Below are 23,680 nucleotides of genomic sequence, written 5' to 3' on the forward strand. Positions count from 1 at the left end.
TTCTGCTGGAAGGATCAGGCTATAGTTCCACAGTCACATTGATAGTGGGCCCTGCCGTGGTGCACCGGTAATAACTGAGCCCCCTCACGCTGGTACAGTTATTGCTTATGGAAGGCTGGAAGGGCTCGGGTGGAGTAAATCTCATATTGCTCAGATACTACAGTAAAACTCAAAGCGATCATATGTGGCATCACAGCCATGAAAATCCAGTAGCTCCTGAAAGTCCAAGCCTCTCAATGGCTAGTAGAATTAGGCAGGTGTCAATTATATATCAGTCTGGGAGGGCTAGGAAAAGTCAGTCTCATCTACACGACCCGTGTTGTCTGTAGGCGGGCTGAGGTCCTGTAAGTTGCCCCTCACTCTCTAACCCACTGGTGTGTGCATACATATAGCTGCAAGAGACTTCCTTCACTCTCACCTACAGCTGCAGAAGGGCATGCAGACGTCATTTATTAACGTTGAAATCAGTACCACAGACGTCTTCACCACTGTCAACAGTAATTTACCTGGAGCTCGGTCTGATCTTGTTGCACGTATCCAGCTCTGGATCATACACTTCACAAAGGATGCTTGCTTATATTACTTCTTGAACCTATGTAGTAGAAATAGACATTGCTGAGTCACCTCTCTGGCAGGAATATGATGCAATTAGACTATTTGATGTAAAACCTTGGTATTGCTTTTCCAAAGAGTTCTCCTTGAGTGCTTGAATTTTCTCCCTTCTTAATTATTCTAACACAAATCCTTTTGTGCATTCCTGGCTTTTGTACCGTAAGTTATGAACTGAAATACAAGCTTTTGGGATGAAAGTTGTGCTTGCCTGCTATCTAGAGGACATACTGAGTTTTAATTATAGACTCCTTTAGCTTAACTTCTGCCTTGTGGTATAAGTGATGTAAAGGATGAGTGCTAGCTGAGCCGTGGTTCCCAAACTGTGTGCTTGGTGACTGGGGCTACTTACTAGTTTTGACAGTGCACCAGGGTGCTATGGTGCACAGATTAGGAGCCAATGCTCCAGGCTCACACTGATACAACATGACCAGAAGCCTACCCCTGCCCCTGAAACAAATTAAGTCCTGCAACTGTCCTAGTACTTGGAGGGGTACACCAAGTGTGCTCTCATTTTGACAGCAGACTACCACCCCTATCATGGGTATAGCATGTACAGCGGTGGTGGCAGCATGCTGTGTTGTGTGAGTCCACAGTCCGATCAGACTTTCTACCTGTGTATCCGGACCCACTTGTGTAAAGTTCTGTATCAATGTGTAATCTAGATCCTGGTATTAACATTAAGACAGCTGTTAAAGGATGCTTTTTGGCATAATGTTCAGGTTGGCCAATTTGCTAGTTCTATTCCATTATCTATGTCTGATAATTTCTTATCTGTCAAATGTCATTATGAATTTGAGCCTTTTATGGATGCAGCATTATCTTCATTTGCTCGTGCCCTTTTTATTAGGTTCAGGATTGGGTCTCTCCCCTTGTGCTGCTTAACGTATAAATGGGCAAGCTCAACAAACAGATCTAAACTATGCCCGATGGGCTGTAAAAGTGAAGAGACTGGTCTTCATGTTTTTTTTCACTGTCATGCGTATCACAAACAAAGAGCATTTTGGCTCATTCCGCTCTGCAAACGAATAGGGGTTAGTTCTAGTTTCCATGCTGAGAGAATTTTAAGATGCGACCCGTCCGTCCAGATAGTTTTACCAGTGGCAAAATTCCTTGAGTCGATCTGGCGATTGAGATTAGCAGTTTTAAGGAAAAAGATTAGGTAGTTAATCTTTAGTTTCATTTATGTATATTTATTGAATTTGGATGCATGATTGTAGTTTCTGTTTCATAGGACATAGATATTGTTTTTTTATATTATTGATTATTTATTGAACTATGGAATAACCATTATTGTTTTATGTTGTAAGTATTTTAAAATGTGATCCATACGTCTAGATAGTTTTATTAGTGGAAAATTATTTCAACGGTTGAGTCTAGCAATTTTATGGAGTAAGATTGGGAGTCAATTTTTAGATTTATTTATGTATATTTATTAAATTGGATGCGTGATTTTAGTTCTTACACTATAGGATATAGATATGGGTTCATTATATTATTAATCATTTACTGATTTATGGAACCAGTCTGTTGCGGAGTGGACCTTTTTTATATCAAGAGGTGTTCATTTGGCTGTCCATTTTGTTTGATTCTTAAAGTTTTTTATTATCTTTTTATAAATTGCTATTGTGCTCTTATTTTTAGTATCCTCTTGCTCTCAAAAAAGCTTTTTTTTTTTTCTCTTCCCTTGATGTTTATTGTACTTTTATGGTATGTTTTTTACTTACCGAAATAAAGTTAAATGATGATGATGGATTGTGTCTGTTTGTGGTTTGTGTAGTACATGCAGTATGTGCATGAGTGAGCCATAATAATGGAGGCCTGGAGGTCCCATTCAGAAGCCCCTAACCTGCTCCTGTGCACATGACGTAGATAAGATTGTTTTCACAGATATGGAAGAGTATTGCTTTCATTCCTCAAAATGGAGGGAGGCAACAAGGCTCCTTTAAAATTCACCTATGCAGCTACTGCTAGGTGAAGCTGCTGATTAGTTTTTCTGTTGTACTGTTCTTTGATAAGTGTCCGGGGTGGGACTCTCATGTTTGTTGTCCAGGGTGCACGAGATCTTTTAGGTGAAGCCAGCCTTTTATCTTCATCCTGATCACTGTTCAGTGTGGCTGGTGAAAAGCCAGATGCAGAAACTCCATACCTCTTTGGGCCCATGTTGTGAGTACTCCATGCTGGAGACTACCTTGCTGTGAAGAGCATCACTCTACACAAAGGCTCTGCCTGGAGAACAGAATAGAGAGGACACTTGACTGAAGAAGTGCCGCAAACCTGTTTTGAGATTGCCGACAGAGAATCCACATTCCTTATCTGCTTTGACTGCATAAAACTGGAAGCTACTTATATCTTTGTTGTTTGAGTTCCAAGTTGTTTCACCAAGGAAAGGAATATTCCACAGCATACTTCGAGGACTGCTGTACAACAACCAGAACTTGTGTCTGTGTGACAGCCAACTTCCCAGAGCAGACAGTACATCAACTAGAGTCTTTACTTGATGTAAGAGCTGTACTCCTGACCTGAAGAACCTGGAATCCAGCCTGCCTGCTTGTAGAGTGAAAGAGCATGTCAAGCCGCAGTAGGTGTGGCTGTCCGGGTAGTGCCAGAAATTTCCAGACTCTATTGTGGAGAGCCTACTAGGAGAAAGAAGACTACAGAAAGCGATCTGCGAGTCCAAAGAGGGTGGGTGCAGTCTCTTCAGAAGTGCAATTCCAAGTGGGAATCACGGGCAGACAGTTGACCTTGTATTACGAACAATCATGGTTGATCTTGCTTCTTAGAACAAGAGCTGTGCCCATGGTGAATGTGGCCACCAACACCCAGAGCTGTATCTGTGGGTGACATTGCCACAGACGTTAAAAACTATGTCCGTGGTGGCTATCACCATCATTGCCAAGACTTGTGCACATGATGGTAAACTCTGCATTATTTACAAAATGCATCTCAAGTCTGCTAGTGTGCTGTTATGACTCCCATGTAAGTGGTGGCCCACTGTAAGCCAGTGACCCAGAAGCAGGTCTTATGCTTGCCTTAAGCCCTCACTGACTTCCATTACCTGCATTCACCAAAAAACTCACAGCTGCAGCTCTGGCTACCCCATCCTGCTACGGCCTACTCAGACTGAGGGCCACTCCTGAAACCATGCCTTCTCATCCTAGAAGTGGGTGAGATCAGAGACAGGTGATGCTGAAACGCACAGAGCCCTGCATTGTGGTGAGGCTCTATCTAGGAGACTACTGAACTGAGCACAACCATAATGAAATTGGGGTACCTGCACCTGAGCCTTGATAAATGTCTCCCAAAACTGACCTAACGGGGATCTGCCTAGACTCACAAGACGAGGGACTTATGCGGAAGAGAGAAGAGGAAGACATTAAAGACAGTATCCCAAGGCTCAGTAGCCGAAGTGGCAGTGCATATTACTGTACCATTGTAAGTGTGTCTATTAAAGTACATTTCTTATCCAAATAAAGCACTGGGTTGGATAAACAGATATTGCTCTCCTGGGCGATCTGAGTTCTGAGCTTCCACACCCCTACACTACATCCCTGAGAAGTGTTTGAATGCTCCAAAGGGCTACTACTGAGAGTCAAATGCTGAAGGGGTTGTACATGGCCTATTTTGTGAAGCCAAAGTAGCGCAGACTCTGGGACATCTGAGGTAAACCACGCCTGCTCCCATGGCTGAGGCACAGAAGTTCCTGCTTGCCTCATGCCCCTTGAACTGGATCTGACACATGCCCTCTGCCAGAAAGGATATGTATTCAGACTGACGATCTATACACTGTATGCCACCTAAGTCTAAATGGTCAGTGTCATCCACTTAATACTAAGTTTTCAATGGGAGTGAAAGGCACAATGGATTCAGGTAGGAATGGTGAAAGATGCTCTAAAGTCATTGAGGGAAAAGAATGAAATCAAAGATTTTTTGAATATTATGAAAACTGTTTTAAAAACCACTTCACAGCTTTTGGATAATCTCTAGTACTACACAACAAATGACATAACTCCTTGTGTTATTCTTGAAGCGTTTATGTACTTAAGTTAATTTATAATGCTATGATGTGACTTTTAAAGCATCCATATTGAATGTGTTTAAATTCTTCTATGATATACTTTTTAGATCTGGCTATCGCCATACCTTGTGTAATCAATAGAAAAAAGCTTTAAGAAACACAACTGTCAAAGAGACTTTGGCTCCTCCCACGTGTTTACCTTGATTACAGCATTTGATTGGGCATAACGTGTGTGGTGCTACTGAGAAAGAGTGTAGTACTTGTCGCACTATTATTGACTCCTGAGTGGTGGCTACCTGATTAAAACCCAACAACATGACATTGTGCAAGAAGATGACCCCTCCACAATGATGTGCGTATTGACTAAGAATATTGCTCCGTGAGCAAGCAGCAGTATAAATGGTAGAAGTGTTGGTGAACAGAGCTTCCCAACAAGGTATTCTCTCATCAAAAGATTGTTGCTTTGTCCAGCGTGATGAGACAGCAGCATCTGAGCCTATATACTTTTTCTTCCCCATTTGCACTAGTGACATTCAAAACAAAAACGTTTGTTTTGCCCAGCCTTACTTTCACTCCAGAAGTGCTGCTTACTGCAGCCTTAGCCTGCAGTCCTGCTTTGCGACAGCCTCACCTCAGTCCCTCATCCTACACCAACCTACAACCTCACTTCACTCTCCTCAACTTTATTGACGCCTCCACTGACTGCTCCCTATCACACACCAGCTGTAGCCTCAGTACGCTCTCCCCTCCGATACCAGCCCCTGCAGAGCGCTAACCCTATGCAGGCCAAAAGAGTCCAGGCGTTGGTCCACATCATCACTTCAGAAGAAAAAAGTGATCGCCCCACCTTACAGTGGCTGTTATGAAGGCCAATTGTGCTCTGTGCAGGACCAACAAATACTTCTTGAGCTGTAAATATTTTCCCCACCTACACCACACTCCGCCTGCAGTGCCAGGCAACCCCCACAGCTCATCACAGCCACAGTTGCAGTGCTTCATCCTTAGCCTGTTGTGATGCTTTCCTCTCCTGCTTCCTTCACCTGCTTTCACCACTTCCTCTTAGCTGATACCCACAGCCTAAGACTGAACCCGCCTCCTACATCAGCCTCCATAGCCCCAGCTCAAACTCCTTTCCCATACCATCACACAGTCTTAGTACACTCTCTCCCTTGCATTGCATGTGTAGTTACAGATGGAACTGAATAAGCATCTAGTACTGCGGAAAGGACAGATATTCTGTGACTGCAATTGTAGACATGTGTGCATGTTCACAAGTGGTCTGGAAGTGCTGAGTGACAATGGGATGTGTAAGTGCAGGGTGAAAGAAAGGCCTGCGTAAGTGCAAGGTGAGCGGTGTGAGAGGAGAATGAGTAGTGCTCCTGTGTGAAACATGATTCTGCAACAAAATGTCATGCCAAAAGTTACTTTTCTAGAGGTGGAAGAATCATTGAAGGCCATAGCCAGATGCTGAGCTCTGGCTCTGGAAAAAGTCCTCTTGGAACTTCGAGCCAAGACTTCTTGTGAATTATGCCACCCACACCCTTATATCAGTCACCAAGCCCCTTTATCTAGTGGCTAAATTGTGCACTGTAAAACCAAGAAACCGGGTATCAAACATGGTTTACCTGCTATACAAACTCAGTTTTACCCTAGGCAATTACCTTTTTTCACTGTGCCTCCATGTCTTCTATCGCCCCTTTTAGGAGCATCTTAAAAAAATCTTAATTTGGGATGTGCTCTCTACAAAATCTTCAGTTTTATATTTTAATAAACTTTATTGTTGCTCCATATGTTATCAAAATCTAAGCAGGATTCACATAACAAGAGACTTGCCTCATGGTTCCCCGATAGCCAGGGCCACTGTAATTATGCGGCAGAGGACGACCAAATTATACTACAGTTTTAACTAAATTATGCGTCAAGAAAAGACAAATTATGCGGTGTAATGTGGCATATTTTGTGATAGTATTACCTCATTATTTTGTCGCTGAAATATTTCACCTCAGTAATAAAAATCTAACATCTAAATACAGCATTAAGGATCTGAAATATGACCATTCAATCCCTGTGAAGGGCTTCCAGAGTGCAGGAACATGTATCATCCTGTTTTTAGTAAATTTTGATCCATTTGTGCTAAATCTACAGATTATGCAGTAGAGGAAGGATTATATGGCAGATGTGGCAAATCCAATGTTATTTGAAAAATGCTTGAATCGCATAATTCCAGTGGCCTTCCTAACAGCATCCTCATGCAGGCATGAATGTTTCAAAGTTTACATCCGGAAACTGTGAATTCTGAAAAATGTCAGGTCAACGTAGAAATTTGTTTTAGTGTACTTAAGTGAAAACGGTTCCATGTTAAAGAAATATAGTGTTTGAAATGTAAGTCTCTGGCACATTTCTAAATGAGGAATTACTCACCACAAAAGTGGAGGGCTCAATTCCTGTTTGGGAGCTTAGAGGCAAACGACTCTGTATTAATGTGCTACATTGCCATGTTTTTATTGAAAATGAAATGTCATCCTTTCTCCTACTCTAGAAGCAACAGTCCATAACAAGAGTGGGGACAGCAAGTTGACAGGTTAAAACACACAAAGACCCATGAACTGATAAATCTACTTTTAAAGGCCTGGAAAGTACTTTGGATGAGTCGTCAGCCCCTGCCCAGCCCACAACAGCTGACGAACTGTGGCTGGCCCCGTCGCACGCAGTGCGACGATAAGGGGGACAGCTTTCTAGCGTCGCTCCCCTGCCTGCCCAAAAGGTGGTCCGGAGAGGCCTCCGTAGTGGAGAGGGTGGTCCCCAGCTGGTTTATGGCCGCCTAGGTGTTAGAAGGGAGGAGTAAGGCCGGGAGGTCTCTTAAGGGGAGACCTGGCAAGGCTGGGCCTCTTTGGGGTCACGGCGGCGAAGTGCGAGCAATAGGCGAGCAAGATGGGAGAAAGGCCTAGTCCTGATACGGACATCTGGCAGTGAAAATCTGAGGTGAGTCAGAGGAAGGGGGGTTGCAAGGGTTGGAGGCAGTGGCGCATCCCTGCATTTAGAAAGGGGATATGGGTCAGAGAAAGCGGGATAGACGTGAGTTCAGACATCAGCCACCGCCTCCTTCAGCCACTGCCACCGCAGACCCTTCCTCCTTCCTTTCACCTTACAGCACTCTTTCTCTCAGCTTCGGTTCTGTCCTGCCCTTGCGGTCACCGAAGCGGGGCCGCTCTCGACTCGGGCGGGCGGAGCCGGCATGGTCGCAGGTTGTCTTTGGGGCGCCCGGCCTAGTGCGCCCTCCCCCCCCTTCCAAGTGGCGAATTGCGTTTACGGGTCCACGGCAGGGCGAGGCCTTTCGCGCCGGTGCCTGGGCGGGGGGCCCTACGAGTGCGCGCATGGGGCAGGGAGCGGCGCGCAGCCGGGCGAGGCCGAGCTGAGGGGGTCTCGGCCGAGTGCGGGCATCCCCGGATCTCGGGGCGCTCATGAAGCGTCGGCTATGTAGGGCGCGGAGGATGCATCGGGAGCGAGTCTGTTTTTAAAAAAATAAAATAAAAAAAAAGGGGAGAATGTTGCTCACAATTTGGGGCACACTGGGCGCGCATCGTTGGTGGGGCACGGGGTCTCGGTTGTGAAGAAAGTTAGCATCTCAAGGCATACAGCTGTATCCGCACGCTGCAGACTGGCTGCCGGGAACTGGAGATAGAAAGATGGTGGCCCCGAGACGAAAGGAACAGCAGCATGGGCAAAGAGTGCTCAACCTTTGCTTCATGGTGCACAAGCACAACCAACTCCTTATATTATCCTAAACGTAGGTTTAATGTTACAGGTTTGCACTTATAAGGTGCACACGAGTTATTTCACAATACAGACTAACCTAAAGTAGCACCCACCCGCCTCCAAAACTGGATAGGCAGTTGAACTGCTTTCCGTCCGCCCAGGTTGCAGAGCACTTGGGCGCTCTTTGCAAACGATTCCGTTTGTCTCCGAAGCCATGAGGCCCATTGCTGCCCCCCCATCGTGCCCCCCCTCAACCCCGCCCGCGGCGTCGTTCGCACAGCGCCAGAGAATCGCGATTGGGTCCAGCGGGGTTTCTGTTCCCCGGGGCAGTTCCTCAAAAGAAAAGAGAAAAGGGGATATTTATTATATAGAAAAATATAGAACGTTCTCGGGGCCCACAGGAGTCGGCCCCGGAGCCCCACCCGCCCCCGCCCGCGGCGTTCCTCACCTCGTCTCGGAAGGGAGGACGTTGTTGCAGGTGGCGATCTTTCGCGAGGGCGGGGCTGCCATCCTCGTGGATCCAGGGGGGCGCAGAGGGGCTAGGGAAGAGTATGTTGGGGCTGGCGGCATGGGCGCCCTCGCCGGCAGGCTGCTAGGCAATCGCTGCGAACTCGTGGTCGCGGGTTCGGTACAGCAACCGGGTCACACGAGGCAATGGGAGCGGTTGCTAGGGGCGGGCTGGTTCCTGCACAGGGCCGAGTGGTGCTCGGCGAAAAAGGGCAGCCAGCCTTTCCATTTACTGGACACGTCCTGGATATCGGTGTCACTGGACGGCATTCTTAAACACCACTAGAGCCGTCAGAGGAGCTAGGGCAAGGTAATGGCTGGAATGCCAACAGACATCAGAATTGAACCGTAGCCAGCTATTGGTGGTTTGCTGCTGGTTGGACGGACCACAGACAGACAGGCACCGAGGGAGCAGCGTGTAGTCAAGCCATATAACGACAAAAATACACTGCAAGGAAATCAATAGAGACAAATGTAAAAAAAAAAAAAAAAATCTTGCATAATTTTGTATATCCAAAAAAAAAAAATATATATATATATATATATATATATATATATATATATATATATATATATAGAGGCGCTTGGGGCGTTTAGTAGGGGCGCATGGAGGGCAGGCCATGCCTTTATCGGGCTAAGTAGGGTTCGGCGACGCAAGGGCACAGTGGCTGGGGGCGCGTGCTACACTTGTGCGTGGCGCGCATGTCCCGCAGCAGACACTCAGTTATTAACCTCATCCCCCACGGCACTTTCCTTGGGTGGCCAGCTTTTCCCACGATAATTAAATCAGCCTCGGCTTCATCCCTTCAGATTTGTGCATTCGTGTTGCTTCGGTAATGGTCCACCCAGCAAATCAGGAAGCGTGCCTGGGGTCAGGGGACATTCATTACAGCATACAAAATAAGCTGCATAGAGACATTTAGGGTTCGTTTGTCGCTGGGTTCGAGCTATACATACCTGCCCAGTCAAGCGCGCCAGACGCAAGCTGCCTACAAACCCCACATACAATTATTTGAACTTGTAGCCATGGATGCCAGCATGCACTTTATCAGTCAGCGCTGGGAGAGCACTATCTGATGCCATAGGAAGGATAACCGCGGGGATGGCTGTTGTCCTCAAGAAGCATGTATGAATACGGTCACGCTGATTAAGCCAAGCTCAAGGGCAACAGCATGCTGCAAAGTGAGCTTCGCAGGTAGGCGACTATAGGTACCGCGACCACGCGTAGGGGGAATCTTTTTGGACTGCGGGGCTTTAACCTATCACCGCTACATCTTTTAGTGTCTCAAGCCTAGATAAGGGGATGGCAGCTTAACTTGAAGGTGGGCCTGGCTTGTAGTGGATACCAGGGGTACTTACACCGCGTGCCAGGTCCAGTTATCCCTTATTAGTGTTGAAGAATGGTTTCAAGCAGCTTAGGCGGATAGAAGGTAGCAATGGTTACACGGCCTAGGCTGAAACAGGAGACAGGTAAGCTCCTACGATACCACTGGTGTCATATACACAGTATTGAAAGAACACTCAATACATAGAAGTAAAAAAAAAAAAAAAAAAGTTATGTTATTTTATGACATATGCCAAAAGTAGCTCAGTGAGTACCCACAGTATGAGGATAAGTACATATTCACAAGAGATGTGGACGCACGAAGCAGCCCCCGCCTCATGGTTGTACAGCACTTAAGGCGGCTGCTCCCCGAGGCTGAGCCGAGCTCTAAAAGCGAGAATAGGGCATGAATGTAAGACAATTAGCCCAGAAGGGGAAGCCTGCAAGTAACAGGGACAGACCCATGGGAGCGAACAGCACGCCAAAAGAAGGGACGACAGTTAGCAACCGCCACCGGAAAAGCAAGGATTTAAAGGGCAAACTAAGGAATGAGTAACAAGTGGCGGTGGTGTGCTAAGCACTGCCTGTGCGTGACCCATAATGACTCGAAATAACAGTCTTCACTGGGTTTTTCATATTTGGGTGTATATCATAAACACTTTACAGGTTTAATATTTGTAATTTCACAATACCTCAAGTTGCACACACTGAGTACTGTATTTAAGGTTTTGCTGCAAACCGATAACTCTTTCTATCTGGAATAGAAATCACAATATCCCAGTACTATAATGGATATAACTCTTGCTATCAGCCTGCAGAGAAAATTCAGCGACAGCATTGTCAAATAAAATGCAGATCTATAGCAAAAAAAAAAAAAAAAAAAAAAATCCTAATAATCCCTAGAGCCTTTTCAGTGGTGCTGCTACAAAGCAGCCTAAGCCGAGCCGAGGGACAACAGCATGCCGAAAAAGAGCATCGCATGTGGCGACTATAAGTACCGTTTACCACGCAAAAGGGGAATCTTTTGACTGCAGTGCTTGAACCTGTCACTAGTACATCTTTTAGTTGTCCCAGGCTATAGAGGGAATGGCTGCTTAACATGAAGGCTGGCCTGGTCTATAGTGGGTATCAGAGGTGCTTACGCATGGTGCCATGTCCAGTTATCCCTTATTAGTATAGAAGAGGGCTGCTAGCAGCTTAGGCTGATAGAAGGTAGCCATGGCAAAGCGGCTTAGGCGAAAATAGGAGACGGGCAAAGCTCCTAATTACCACTGGTGTTATAGGCACAACACTATAAGAAGCACAATACACAGAATTACAAGAGGTAAAGCTCCTACTATACCAATGGTGTCATATGCACAATACTATAAGAAACACAACACACAGAAGTACAAGACATAAAGGTACTTTATTTTATGACAATATGCTAAAAGTATCGCAGTGTGTACCCACAGCATGAGGTTAAGTTATATAGGCAAGATATGTGTACCCATGAGGCAACCCGCAGGACGGCGTTGTTCATTGTAGCATTACTAAGAGTTCCTTGGGGGGCACACCTAGGGAGCAGAAAGCCCCCACGTTCAGTTATAACACAGGGACACACAACAGTCTTGATGCATTATGACATACGAGGTTCATGCGAAGGTTTTAAAATAAATAAATAAATATGGAAGGTCACATGCACAGGGGATGATGCGTAACAACTAGAAATGCCGCCTGAGGGGGTTGGAAAACATGTGCGGAGGACGGTAATGCGAGGTCAGGGGTCCTTAGGTCGCGGGTTCGGATCCTGCTCGAAGGACATGTTTACCCTAGGGTATTATCAACAATTTTGTTATTGGCAACATGGGGAACACGGCTGCCCCATTATCAACAGTAGGTTAATTGTGTCATTGGTAACCCGGCTGCCACACCACACCTGGCTCACTGCGGCATCACAGGACTTAGCGTAGGTGGGCAGCGGTGGAGAGTAGGACAGCACCACCAGATCGGACAGGCAAGAACGTTGTTGGCAGCATACATAAGATAGGGACTTGTCGGAGGATCGAGTCAGGCGAACGATTCCAGGCGCAGGGGCATTTCCGGACGACGTAGCGGGAACAATACAAAAAATAAAAATAAAAAATATATATTATATATATATATATATATATATGTATTCATGTATCTATATATATAATAATGGTATGAAATTAACATACATAACTAATTATAGCATTAAATAGGCGAAGCAGAAGCGAATTTTACAGGAGGGAACTAGCAATGCCAACTGTGATTTATAACCGGCCTCAATATTCTGTCTTACAGTCATAAGAGAGCAATGCTTGGCACTCAAACTTATTATGATGTTGTAATAATCTATGGACTGCTCATTTGAGGTCCGAGGGGACAAAGTGAGTTATGAAGCAAAAAGGCCTGTCGCAGGAGTCGTATGCAGGTAAGGAAACTGCGGCCCAGCTACCGTGATGAGACGTGTTGTTATCATCTGCTGAGGCAGGGCCGTGTGGCAAGAGTTTATGCGGGTAATAATGCTGGGCCCCAGCTGCCCCGGAGAGAAGGGTGGTGACCAATCTGTGGGCAGCAGCGTTGGGGGGCTTGGAGGCCGCTCATAAGTGTGTTTAAAAACAAATAAATAAATAAATAAATAATAATGAATAAACAGATAAACGAAAGTAGCGCCACATGTGTAGGAACTTTATATGAATTTCAGCCAGGCCGAACGGTAACCCGGCGGTAGGAAGTTGGCTCTGTAGGTATTATTTCCAAAAAAAAAAAAAAGCATGCACAGAGTCCAAGGGTTCCCCTTTAGAGGGAAGATAAGGGCAAAATGAGAAAAATCTAATGGTCTATTGTGTGGTAGTTTGGTCGAGCAGTAGGGTCGGAGGGTAGTGCTAAGCATTTGTTGTACACACACAGGCAAGAAATTAGGAACACACACTCAGAGACAATTCCAGGCCAATAGGTGGTGCAAGATTTCAAACAAGAGGTTGTGGCACAGGTGAGGAGAAGCACTTCAGTTAGGCCCAAAGATCGGGTGAGCTCAACATTGGACGGGACAAGGTACATAGGCTTCACCTAGACGGCCAACCTTAAAGCATGCCCATTACAGGGGGGGCTTGTGGTGGGTTATAGCAAAAGCAGGGTACTGACGGCGGTAGCGGCGGACACATCCGAAGAAGTTAAGGGCCTGGCTAAGGTGCTAACAAATGCGTGTATATGTTGTAGCATTGTCGAGCCATAACATGTGCTGTAACACATCACAAGAAATTGTGAGGAAATGCTTTCCTTCTCGTCCATCTAGGGACTGCGACAGTATGGTGATGGCCACACTCCTGGTGGCCAGAGCAGAGCACCGGCCCAGAGGGGGTGGCTGGAGCTCTGGTTTCAGCGACAGCAGACTCGCCTGGATGGGAACCCCCTAGAACTTGATGTGCCATGTGTGAGCTAGAGTTGGCCAGCTGGTGGGCCAAGAGAGGGTTGAGCCAGGCTTTCCGGTAATCCACCCGGGGGAAACTAGCTAAACAACTGGGGGGAGAGGTCCACAGTGGCAGGCCTGCTTAACACAGGGTCTTGCCAGAACTGTCGCCCCGAGGGAAGACTGGGGAAATAATTGGGCCAAGATGATCCCAAGGGAGGTGAATCAGGGAGCCGGGTATACGGCCACAAGTGGGACATCCAGGCAGAAAATCAACCCGCGCAAGTGCGAATCAGCACGGATTGTATTCAGCAGATGGGTACACCGGTCTGCGGCGGGCACAGATAGTAAGTAAGGGAGGAGCACAGGTGGGGGGGCCCCGGGTATCGCGAGATGCCATCCCCGGGGCTTGGCGGAGTTACAGGGCGATCCTAAAGCTTAAAAATTGGTTAAAAGGCCTCCAGATGGTGATTCCTGGAGCCAAAGGTATTCCTCAGGGCCCTGGGAGCCTTGACGGCGGGGTCCTGGGATGACGCGACGGCGCTCCTTAATCCCGCAAGGGACAGTTGGAATCCTGAGCAACTGTGGAGACTGGCCTGGGTCTCGCTCTGACTTGTCAGGAGCATGACAAACTAATAAAGTGGTAAAAACCACGATAAAGGAACGAGCTGTAAGATGCTAAACATGTTGGTGCAGAGAACACCAGACGTAACAGCTCTAGCTTTCTCAGGATGGGTGTCGGCCAATATTAATAAACTCATCTCCGACACCGGGATCGCCCGTAAGCTAACCCTACCTGTGAAACCAATAAATTGCGACATATTATACCCACAAACTTTGTCCTGGCATTATTACGTGCATGCATGGTATTGTGATAAACACTAATGGTACTTACCTGAAAGAGCTAGGGGTAGCAGCGCTATGTGGCTGGCCCCGTCGCACGCAGTGCGACGATAAGGGGGACAGCTTTCTAGCGTCGCTCCCCTGCCTGCCCAAAAGGTGGTCCGGAGAGGCCTCCGTAGTGGAGAGGGTGGTCCCCAGCTGGTTTATGGCCGCCTAGGTGTTAGAAGGGAGGAGTAAGGCCGGGAGGTCTCTTAAGGGGAGACCTGGCAAGGCTGGGCCTCTTTGGGGTCACGGCGGCGAAGTCCTACCCACCCACCCTACAGAAGGAGAATAGAAGGCAGGGAGGCGTGCATAGTGGAAAGAAAGGTTGGGATAGTGGAACAGGAGGATAACATGCCTTTCTTTACAGGAAATTACAAACCGTCGCAATGCGGAGTTACAGGGCGATCCTAAAGCTTAAAAATTGGTTAAAAGGCCTCCAGATGGTGATTCCTGGAGCCAAAGGTATTCCTCAGGGCCCTGGGAGCCTTAACGGCGGGGTCCTGGGATGACGCGACGGCGCTCCTTAATCCCGCAAGGGACAGTTGGAATCCTGAGCAACTGTGGAGACTGGCCTGGGTCTCGCTCTGACTTGTCAGGAGCATGACAAACTAAGAAAGTGGTAAAAACCACGATAAAGGAACGAGCTGTAAGATGCTAAACATGTTGGTGCAGAGAACACCAGACGTAACAGCTCTAGCTTTCTCAGGATGGGTGTCGGCCAATATTAATAAACTCATCTCCGACACCGGGATCGCCCGTAAGCTAACCCTACCTGTGAAACCAATAAATTGCGACATATTATACCCACAAACTTTGTCCTGGCATTATTACGTGCATGCATGGTATTGTGATAAACACTAATGGTACTTACCTGAAAGAGCTAGGGGTAGCAGCGCTATGCCTGTGCACGCTACAGCTCTGGCTACTGGAGAGGTGGGGTGGAGGGGGAATGCCCTTTCAGCCTAATGTGTGTGGCGCATCTGCCGCACACTGAGGCAGAGAGGCACCAAACGATTAGCCCTCTCTACAATGCCATTGGCCCGGGGATTATACAGACTTGTGCGAGAATGCTTAATGCCTGAACTATCCAGGAAATTTTTCATCTATGTTAATACTAATTGAGTACCATTATCCGTGATGATCCTGCACGGATATCCTTCTTCCCTAAAAATTGCATCTAAGACCTTTATATTAGACCTTGTGGTGATATCCTTCAGAAATTTCACCACCATCCATTTAGAATGGACATCCACCATAACCATGGCAAACTTCAACGGAGTACTCAAATGCGCAAACGGTCCTATGACACACACACTGTGCCACACCACACCTGGATTCTCTATGACACTCCCACAAGATTGACTGCCAATCCTTAATCTCTTCTCACTGTTTTTACACATGATGCACTTCTCCACCCATTCTCCCACATCACCATCCATTCCTGGCCACTAAAAGCTCTCTTTTAATCTCTTTTTAGTTAACGTCTGGCCCAAATGTCCTTCATGGGTCAACCTAAATAAATCTAACTGCAAACACAAAGGGGGAATAAACTTGTCCCCTCCCAACAGCACCACATCTTCACACACCAACAATTCATCCAATAGTTTCAAATAGGGATGTGCAGCTAAACTCACACAACTCTCTCTCTTAGCACCACACTTCACCAATCCAACAACTTCACTTAAAACAACATCGTCCCTCAAGCTTGACACCCATTTGTCCTTTGAAATAGCACCTCGCAAACACTCACACACATCTTGAACGCTTGCTACCACTTCACCACCATTCACACTTTCCAAATCCATTACGCCCATATCCCGAACAGGCAAACGAGACAAACAATCCACCTGCACATTCCACCAACCTGAAATATGTTCCACTCCATACATGTAGTCTTGCAAACATGAGGCCAACCTGGCTAGCCTTGCAGAACCATTCCCAGCACCACCTGGTACTAATAACTTAACCAATGGTTTATGATCAGTGTGCAGAATAATTGTCGCACACCAAATAAAGGTGCGAAAATATTTGAATGCCCAACAGCAGCCAAAGCTTCTCTCTCTATAACTGAACAGTTCCTTTCACTAGGAGTAACTGTTCTCAAAGCAAATGCTACTGCTCTTTCTCCTCCAGCATGATGCTGAGATAACACAGCACCTAACCCCACAGCACTTGCATCCACAGTGTTAACAGACTTCCGGTTGACATCAAATGGTACCAAAACCCCAGCATTATACAGTTCTTTCTTGATGGTGTTAAAACAGAGCGTTTGTGCATTGCCCCAAACAAAGCTATTGTTTTTCTTAAGTAACTTTTTTAAATCATCAGTTTTGTCAACAAAGTTTGGAATAAATTTTGAATAATATTCTATCAGACCCATAAATGATCTTAACTGGTCCTTGTTACTTGGTGGAGGAGCATCTCTGATGGCTCTTAATAAATCTTTTTTCGGTCTCACACCTTCCTTAGACAAAGTATGCCCCAAAAACTCAATCTCTTCCACCACAAATTTAAATTTTTTCTCTCCTGAGAGTCAATCCTGCCATCTTAAGCCTATCAAACACTTGCTTCAGATCAACATTATGTCTTTGGATAGTTTCCCCAAACACAAGAATATCATCTTGGAAGAAAATGACATTGTCCACCCCTTTGAAAACACATGACATCATTCCCTGGAACACACTGCCAGCCGAGGATAATCCAAAAGGCATTCTGTTCAATTGAAAAGTGCCCTCCAACGTTATAAAAGCTGTGAGTTTTTTAAAAATCCTGATGCAATTTAATTTGATGGTATGCACTTTTAAAGTCAAGTTTCCTAAAATAACCCCCCCCCCTTTAACAACAACAATATTTTGTTGATATTCGGTAGAGGAAAGGTATCCACCACTATATTGTGATTTACACTGTGTAGATCAACACAGAACCTCAGGCTCCCATCAGATTTTTTAGTGATGACCACAGGCGAAATCCACTCAGAGCTCTCCACTTGCTCAATAATGCCCGTGGAAACCATGTCTTCGATTAGGGGCTTTACTTCACTTCTCACTGTGACAGGAACTCTTCTTAAAGTGTGCTGCTCGGGTACCGCATTTTACTTGAACACAATTTTGTGCACATAACTTTTTAGAGTCCCTACATTTTCTGAAAAAACGTAAGATGCTGCCTCAATAATGCCATCAATGGACAAATCCTCCGCAACCATAACCTGAGAAGGGGTTCTTGGGCTGATCACAATATGCAGATCAAATTGGTGTTGCCAACCAGGAATGGGAGGTCCAGATTCAGCAACATACACTTTGCCACTGACAGATCTGTCTTGAAAAGATATGTTTGCAACCATGTACCCAATGATATCAATTTGCGCCCCATGGTAACCACCCAGGTTTATGTCCTTAGGCAACAATGTGGAGTCAGGCCATCCACGATTCACCATACTCTTAGGCACAGTGGTATACAGTGATCCTGAGTCCACCATGAGTTGGACCACTCTTTCATTTACAACGAAATTCGCCTTGGGTCTGGAACATCTGGCCATGTCACTGTGTGGATCTCCTATATATAAAATTCTGTCTTCACCAGACTCCTGTTGAACATCCAAATTGGACTGATCCTGTATCATCGCCACTTTGCTTGATGAAGCTCTGCACACTTTTGCAAAATGACCTCTGCGGCCACATTTTCTGCACTCCTTACCCCATGCAACACAACCCTTAAAATCTGCATTGTGTGCACTGCTGCCACAACTGAAGCATGCTTTCGGATTGAACCTGTGGTCATGCTCGGATTCGTCACGATTAGTATAATGTCCACTATCAAGTGGTTCTTTTTTCTTTTTAACGAACATGACCTCACTGTTACAAGTATCTTTCTTCCCCAACTCCTTCATGTAAAACTCTGATTGCTCTACCACTTTTGCAATTTCAATTGCATCCTTAAGGGAAGGGTTTTTTGTTGCCCACAAGCGTTTCTGTATCTTCTTACTTTTGCACTGAACAATTAGCTGGTCCCTTATCATTTCATCCGTAATGCTCCCAAACTGGCATTTAGTGGAAAGTTGCCTTAAACGCAACACAAAGTCATCAATTGACTCATCCATTTTCTGCTGTTGCATATAAAATTTGTATCCACACATAATAACACTAGTGTCTTTTGAGAATCTTTTTTTTAGTCTTAGTTTTGCCTCCAGAAACACATCCTCAACATGTGTACCATCCTCATTAATAAATTCAGGTAAATATTTGAACACATGTTGACCTTCTTTGCCAAGAACACTCGTCAAAATTGCTTTTTTCCTCATAGGCCTGAAACCTTGACCATCCAACGCCTCAAAATAATTCTCAAACATATCAATCCATTCTTCCCACTCTATATCAGGTGAGCCTGTATCTTGCAAAAACATTGGTGGCGCAATAATAGCTGAATTGTTCATCCTGAAATTCAAGTAACAGACAGTAGTAAAAAACACACAAAAAAAAGGTTTTTGTTATGTAAAAGAAGGGGAACAAAAAAAATGAGTCAATACATAAATTATTACATTTGCATTTCATTCCTGAAATGTACTTCCCTTTGTGTACACAAGTCCTATTTCTATAAACGTGTACAGACGAGTTGAAAAAAATCGTAGTCCTTCCTTAGTTTCAATGTTCAGATACGAGCTCACAGGAAGACGCAAAGCTTGCAATGAAAACAAAGGTAAATGTCAGGTAAACTATTCCTTCCTCCTCCGTTTGCTGTTGCTAATAAAGATTAGCCGATTACTGCGCCTGCCAAAACAAATCCAATGGTCCTGAAGGTCGGCACGCATGTGTTGGAGCGCGTTAAAAGTAAACAAAGTCTGTACACGCGACAGGACGCTAGAGACGCTGCAGTATATGAAAACATAAATTGAAAAAGGAGAAAAAGCTATGCGTCTCACCGGGGAGCACTTAACACCACCAGCATAACTCCTTTCGTCAACAGCTGCGATATTTCCCCTCAAGGCGCAAAACTCGTGCATGCGGTGTCCAAACCACAAGCCGTTCCTCTAGGGCTAGTGACTCGTCGCCAAATTAATGTTGTGCCAAAAATAAACTTCAAGCTGCTTCATTGAAGTAAGTAGCTTTATTATCCAAGAAACGGCTACGTGGCATCCCTTCACCAGCCAGTCGGGTAACTGACACTTTCCAGAACGCCACGGCAGCCGTCCGTTCCAATGCTCAATCGACATTCCAAGAATTCCACCCCAATTACATTACAACAGAAAGTCTGTCATAGGAGATGATACACAGTGATTAATTTAAGCTGGTGGTTGCCGGTGGGAGCCACTGACACTTATTTTTGGAGATCAGGACTTATTTTTGTACATCTGAGAGCAAGAAAGGGAAACAGCTAAAAATGAAAAGACAGAAGAAGAGACAGATGGAAAAAAAGTCATGGACAAAGCAGAAACATGCAAGAGTGAGATGAAGAGGGGAAAACTAAGCACGAAGGATACCTAAGTTATGTGCAGAGGTGGCAGGGATTAGAGGGAGTCAAGATCAGGTGGCCACCAGAAAGAAGACTAAGCTGCAGGGCCACCAAATATGACAACCACGGTTTTGTGACTATTTAGGCAAAGCGAGTTGGCAGTCATCCAGTTTGCTAATGAGCAGAAGCAAAGTTTACATTGCTCCTGATTACATTTCCAATATCCATAAGTCTATGACCTCTGTATCATCTACGTAAGTGCAGAAATTTAAGCTGAAAGAAAAGATTAACTCCACAGAAGGTTGATGTAAATGATGAAAATTGTGGGTTACGGGAGGAACCTTGAGAATCCCCTTAAATGATATATATGAAGGAAGGCTGAACAGAAGGGACCAAGATGATAGCTGTAAAGCCTTAAAGAAAGAGGAACACCAAGAGCACTTCCCTATGTGCCATGTGACGCTGACATAACAGCATGCAGACACACAATCATGTGACAAACCAACCTTTAAAAAAGACGATTTCTGTGATCCACACCACGAAGTGGGAGGACCCGGACACTAGGTGTGACAGTTATACCCAGCAAGTAAGAAGCCCTGCCTACTCAGCACGTATTAACTGCTCCAGTGGTGGCATTTGGAGTATTCTCCCTTCTAATACTGGTGCTTTCAAGGGCCCAAGGAAGTTATTCATTTAGATTACAAAGGGCTCTTAAACCAATGCATTCAGTAGATGCAGATATTTAATGTGCTACCTATAACTTACACAATGGATCAATTTCATTTTTCAAAGAGTGAGTACACAAAAGGCATGCTGGACACAGTAATACTCATATAAAGAACCTTTATATGCATTATGAATGCCAAAGCATGTGAGAAGACATATGTGTCCCTTAAGATTTATGAGGAAATGGACTGGCCTCCTCTGCCATGCCTTTGTTTTATATATGAAATGCTGTCTCAGATGCAAGAGCTGCTTCCTTTCCAGTTTACAAAATATTGTGAGAAATCCCTGATTTTATTTGGACCAACATTGTAATTAGTGGATTCAGCATCGCTCTCTTGTCTGTGTTGAGAGGAAAGATCATCCTCATTTAGAGTACAGTATTAAAATCAACCCTAGATATTTTCTTCACAAGTGGGGTTTAACATAGAATCACATGAGTGGATGTACTGTAACACTAAGGGAAATTTACCACATAATGAAGAAAGCCACCACTCATTGCACATGTGGTTGTTTGACACTACTTCTGTTGAATTTTCTTCATCTGCAGGGTTCTGAGAATGGCAGACACTTCACTCACCCCAGGGCTTCTCTAGTTCAGTATAATTGTACTTACTGGAAATCAAACTTTGCATTATAATCACAATCTGTGATATAATACTCACAGAGAGGGTCACATTTCTGATGAATGCCCATATGCCCAATTATGAAAAGTCCTCGTAGGCAGAAACATATCGACCTCTTCACAGGGTCGAATCAATCCTCAGTATTGTCATCTACACACTGTAGACAGGAAAGGCGTTTATAGACTATTGGTAGTAGTTTATAGATTCCCTGTTTCTATACCCTTGGCTTTTATAAATTAGATCATCTCCGTAATGAAAAATATACTCTCAGAGAACAACACAGCTCCCCTTTAAGAGTGTAGTAGCCCATATTGGTACACAGACTTGACCAATGTGAGGAGGAGCTCTATGAGGAAGCATGCCACCCTTGCGGCTGAGGGCTTTAGTCTTAAGAAACAAAAACATCCTTCTTGCTTAAAGAGATAGGTATTTCATCTTTTCAGTTACATCTGGAGTACCAGTTCCTATATGGTTCTAGTTTTGGGAGGGTGCATTCTGGGTTTTCGTCTCCTCTGCCCCTTTTTTATCTGTGGCCTTGAATATGGCACAGCATGTTTGCCTGGGAGGCACAGCAGCAGCAGTGACTGATGAGTATTGGCATGAAAATGTGATTTGATTATGTTGCTTTCAGGATTGAGAGAGAAATCTGGGAGATCACTTAGGAGTGTGTTGCCACTGTGTCTGTGTGTATGAAGATGCTGGCCTGAGCTTGCAAGTCTGGGGCACGGAAGAAGTGTTTTGCTTTCTTCTGTGACATCAATTGATACTTAGGTCCTGATTTAGATATTGGGGGACAGGTTACTCCATCAAAACGTTGACAAATGTCCCGTCCTCTGAAATCTAAATCTCATAGGACATAATGGAATTTAGATTTTGGCAGATGGGATATCCGTCACCGGTGTGACAGAGTAACCCATCTGCCAATATCTAAATCAGGCCCTTAGTTTATGCCAAATTTGTTGAACAGAGGAAACTGAAAGAAATTGTGTGAACTGCTACTATTTTAGCTGAGGCAGTGAGCAAGGGTAGATGAGAAAATGGTGAGTTTCATGTTGTCAAGCAAGATCTAGGGGAGTGGGCAAAGTGTGTCATAGGACATTAGAAAGAACTCATCCTTTATGGGGTAAAGAAGAAAACCAAAGATGAGATTGTGATGAGGCAGTGTAGGTGGTCAGGAAGAGATGCACTACAGGTAATGTTCAATGTTGTTGAGGGATTGATGTATGTCAGTGTAGTCTTCAGATTACAAGGGATGCAATACAGAGATGAATATGTGTGCACCCATATACCCACAGTATCTGAGAGGATGGTAAGGAGCAAAACAAGCACTGGCAAAAGCAATATGTTTCGCCTTTTCAAATTCTATTGATTTTGTCAGTGTCTAGTTAGACATGTTACACAGCAGCATGCTGTACAACATGGCTTAAAGTTTTTTTTTTTAAAAGCGCTATGACATGGCCACTGACTAGGGCTTTTTTTTAACTTTAAGCCGCAGCAGCTCTTGCTGTTGTGTAACATGATTTTAAAAATAAAAGTGCTCCAGTGCAATGTAAGTGGTGCTCATGGAAAGCATTCTAATACCTTTGTGTTGAGTTTGCTTTATAAAAGTGCCCCAAAAATTAATTAATTAAAAAGCATATTATTGGAATATATTGGAGTGCTTTACATAAGCACCACTTACATTACACTGGAACACTTTTAAAAACATATTACACTGCAGCGCGAGCTGCTGCGTCTTAAGTTAAACATTTGTTGGCTTTGTAAATGTTTTTTACATTTTGCACAGCTGTTGGGCTTTTGTGCAACATGGGCACTGTAAGCAGTATCACAATCCAACAGCTACACTTAATAGGTCTGTGTACTGCTGCCACAAAACTTTACTCCATTACATTCCTTTGATCGCTTGTTTTAATGTCAGCCACACAAGAAGTAATAAATATTGCTTTCATTGTATTTGATTGGATGATGGGATATGGCTGCTTACCATTTCGTTGTGATTTTTGGAAGGTTCTTCGGTATACCCATATGCTTGAAGGATGAGCTGTCCGTATGAGTGGATTGTCAAGAAGCACAGGACGTCTGACTGTCTGGATTTCACTAGCCGAGCAACTGCTTCAGTCTCTGGTTCTGATGCCGGCCCTGTTCCGCAGAATGTCAGGTCACTGCAATTGGGAGATGCTCCAATACCTTTATCACAATAAAAACACAGTATTAATTTGCTTTATACCCATCGATTTTGGGATTACAGTTCAAAAGGTTTGATTTTATCCTGGCCTTTTCAAAGGTCATTGAACCAGATTTTACCTTTTGCCCTTACTCTTTTCGTGGTGTTAGTATGTATGCTGAATCCTTTATCCTTTGTGTTTAAAGTA

General features: G+C 44.8%; 1 protein-coding gene across 1 annotated transcript in view; it reads right to left on the bottom strand.

Annotated features, from left to right (window-relative positions):
* Window positions 1-23,680, bottom strand: part of LOC138285684 (carboxypeptidase O-like) — a 237,326-nt gene that overhangs the window by 68,154 nt on the left and 145,492 nt on the right. The window contains exon 9 of the mRNA XM_069225949.1: window positions 23,293-23,495. Within this exon, the coding sequence (XP_069082050.1) occupies window positions 23,293-23,495 (203 nt within the window). The remainder of the gene's footprint in view (window positions 1-23,292; window positions 23,496-23,680) is intronic.

The sequence above is a fragment of the Pleurodeles waltl genome, chromosome 3_1 (assembly GCF_031143425.1).
Source record: "Pleurodeles waltl isolate 20211129_DDA chromosome 3_1, aPleWal1.hap1.20221129, whole genome shotgun sequence".
In the NCBI taxonomy this organism is placed as follows: domain Eukaryota; kingdom Metazoa; phylum Chordata; class Amphibia; order Caudata; family Salamandridae; genus Pleurodeles; species Pleurodeles waltl.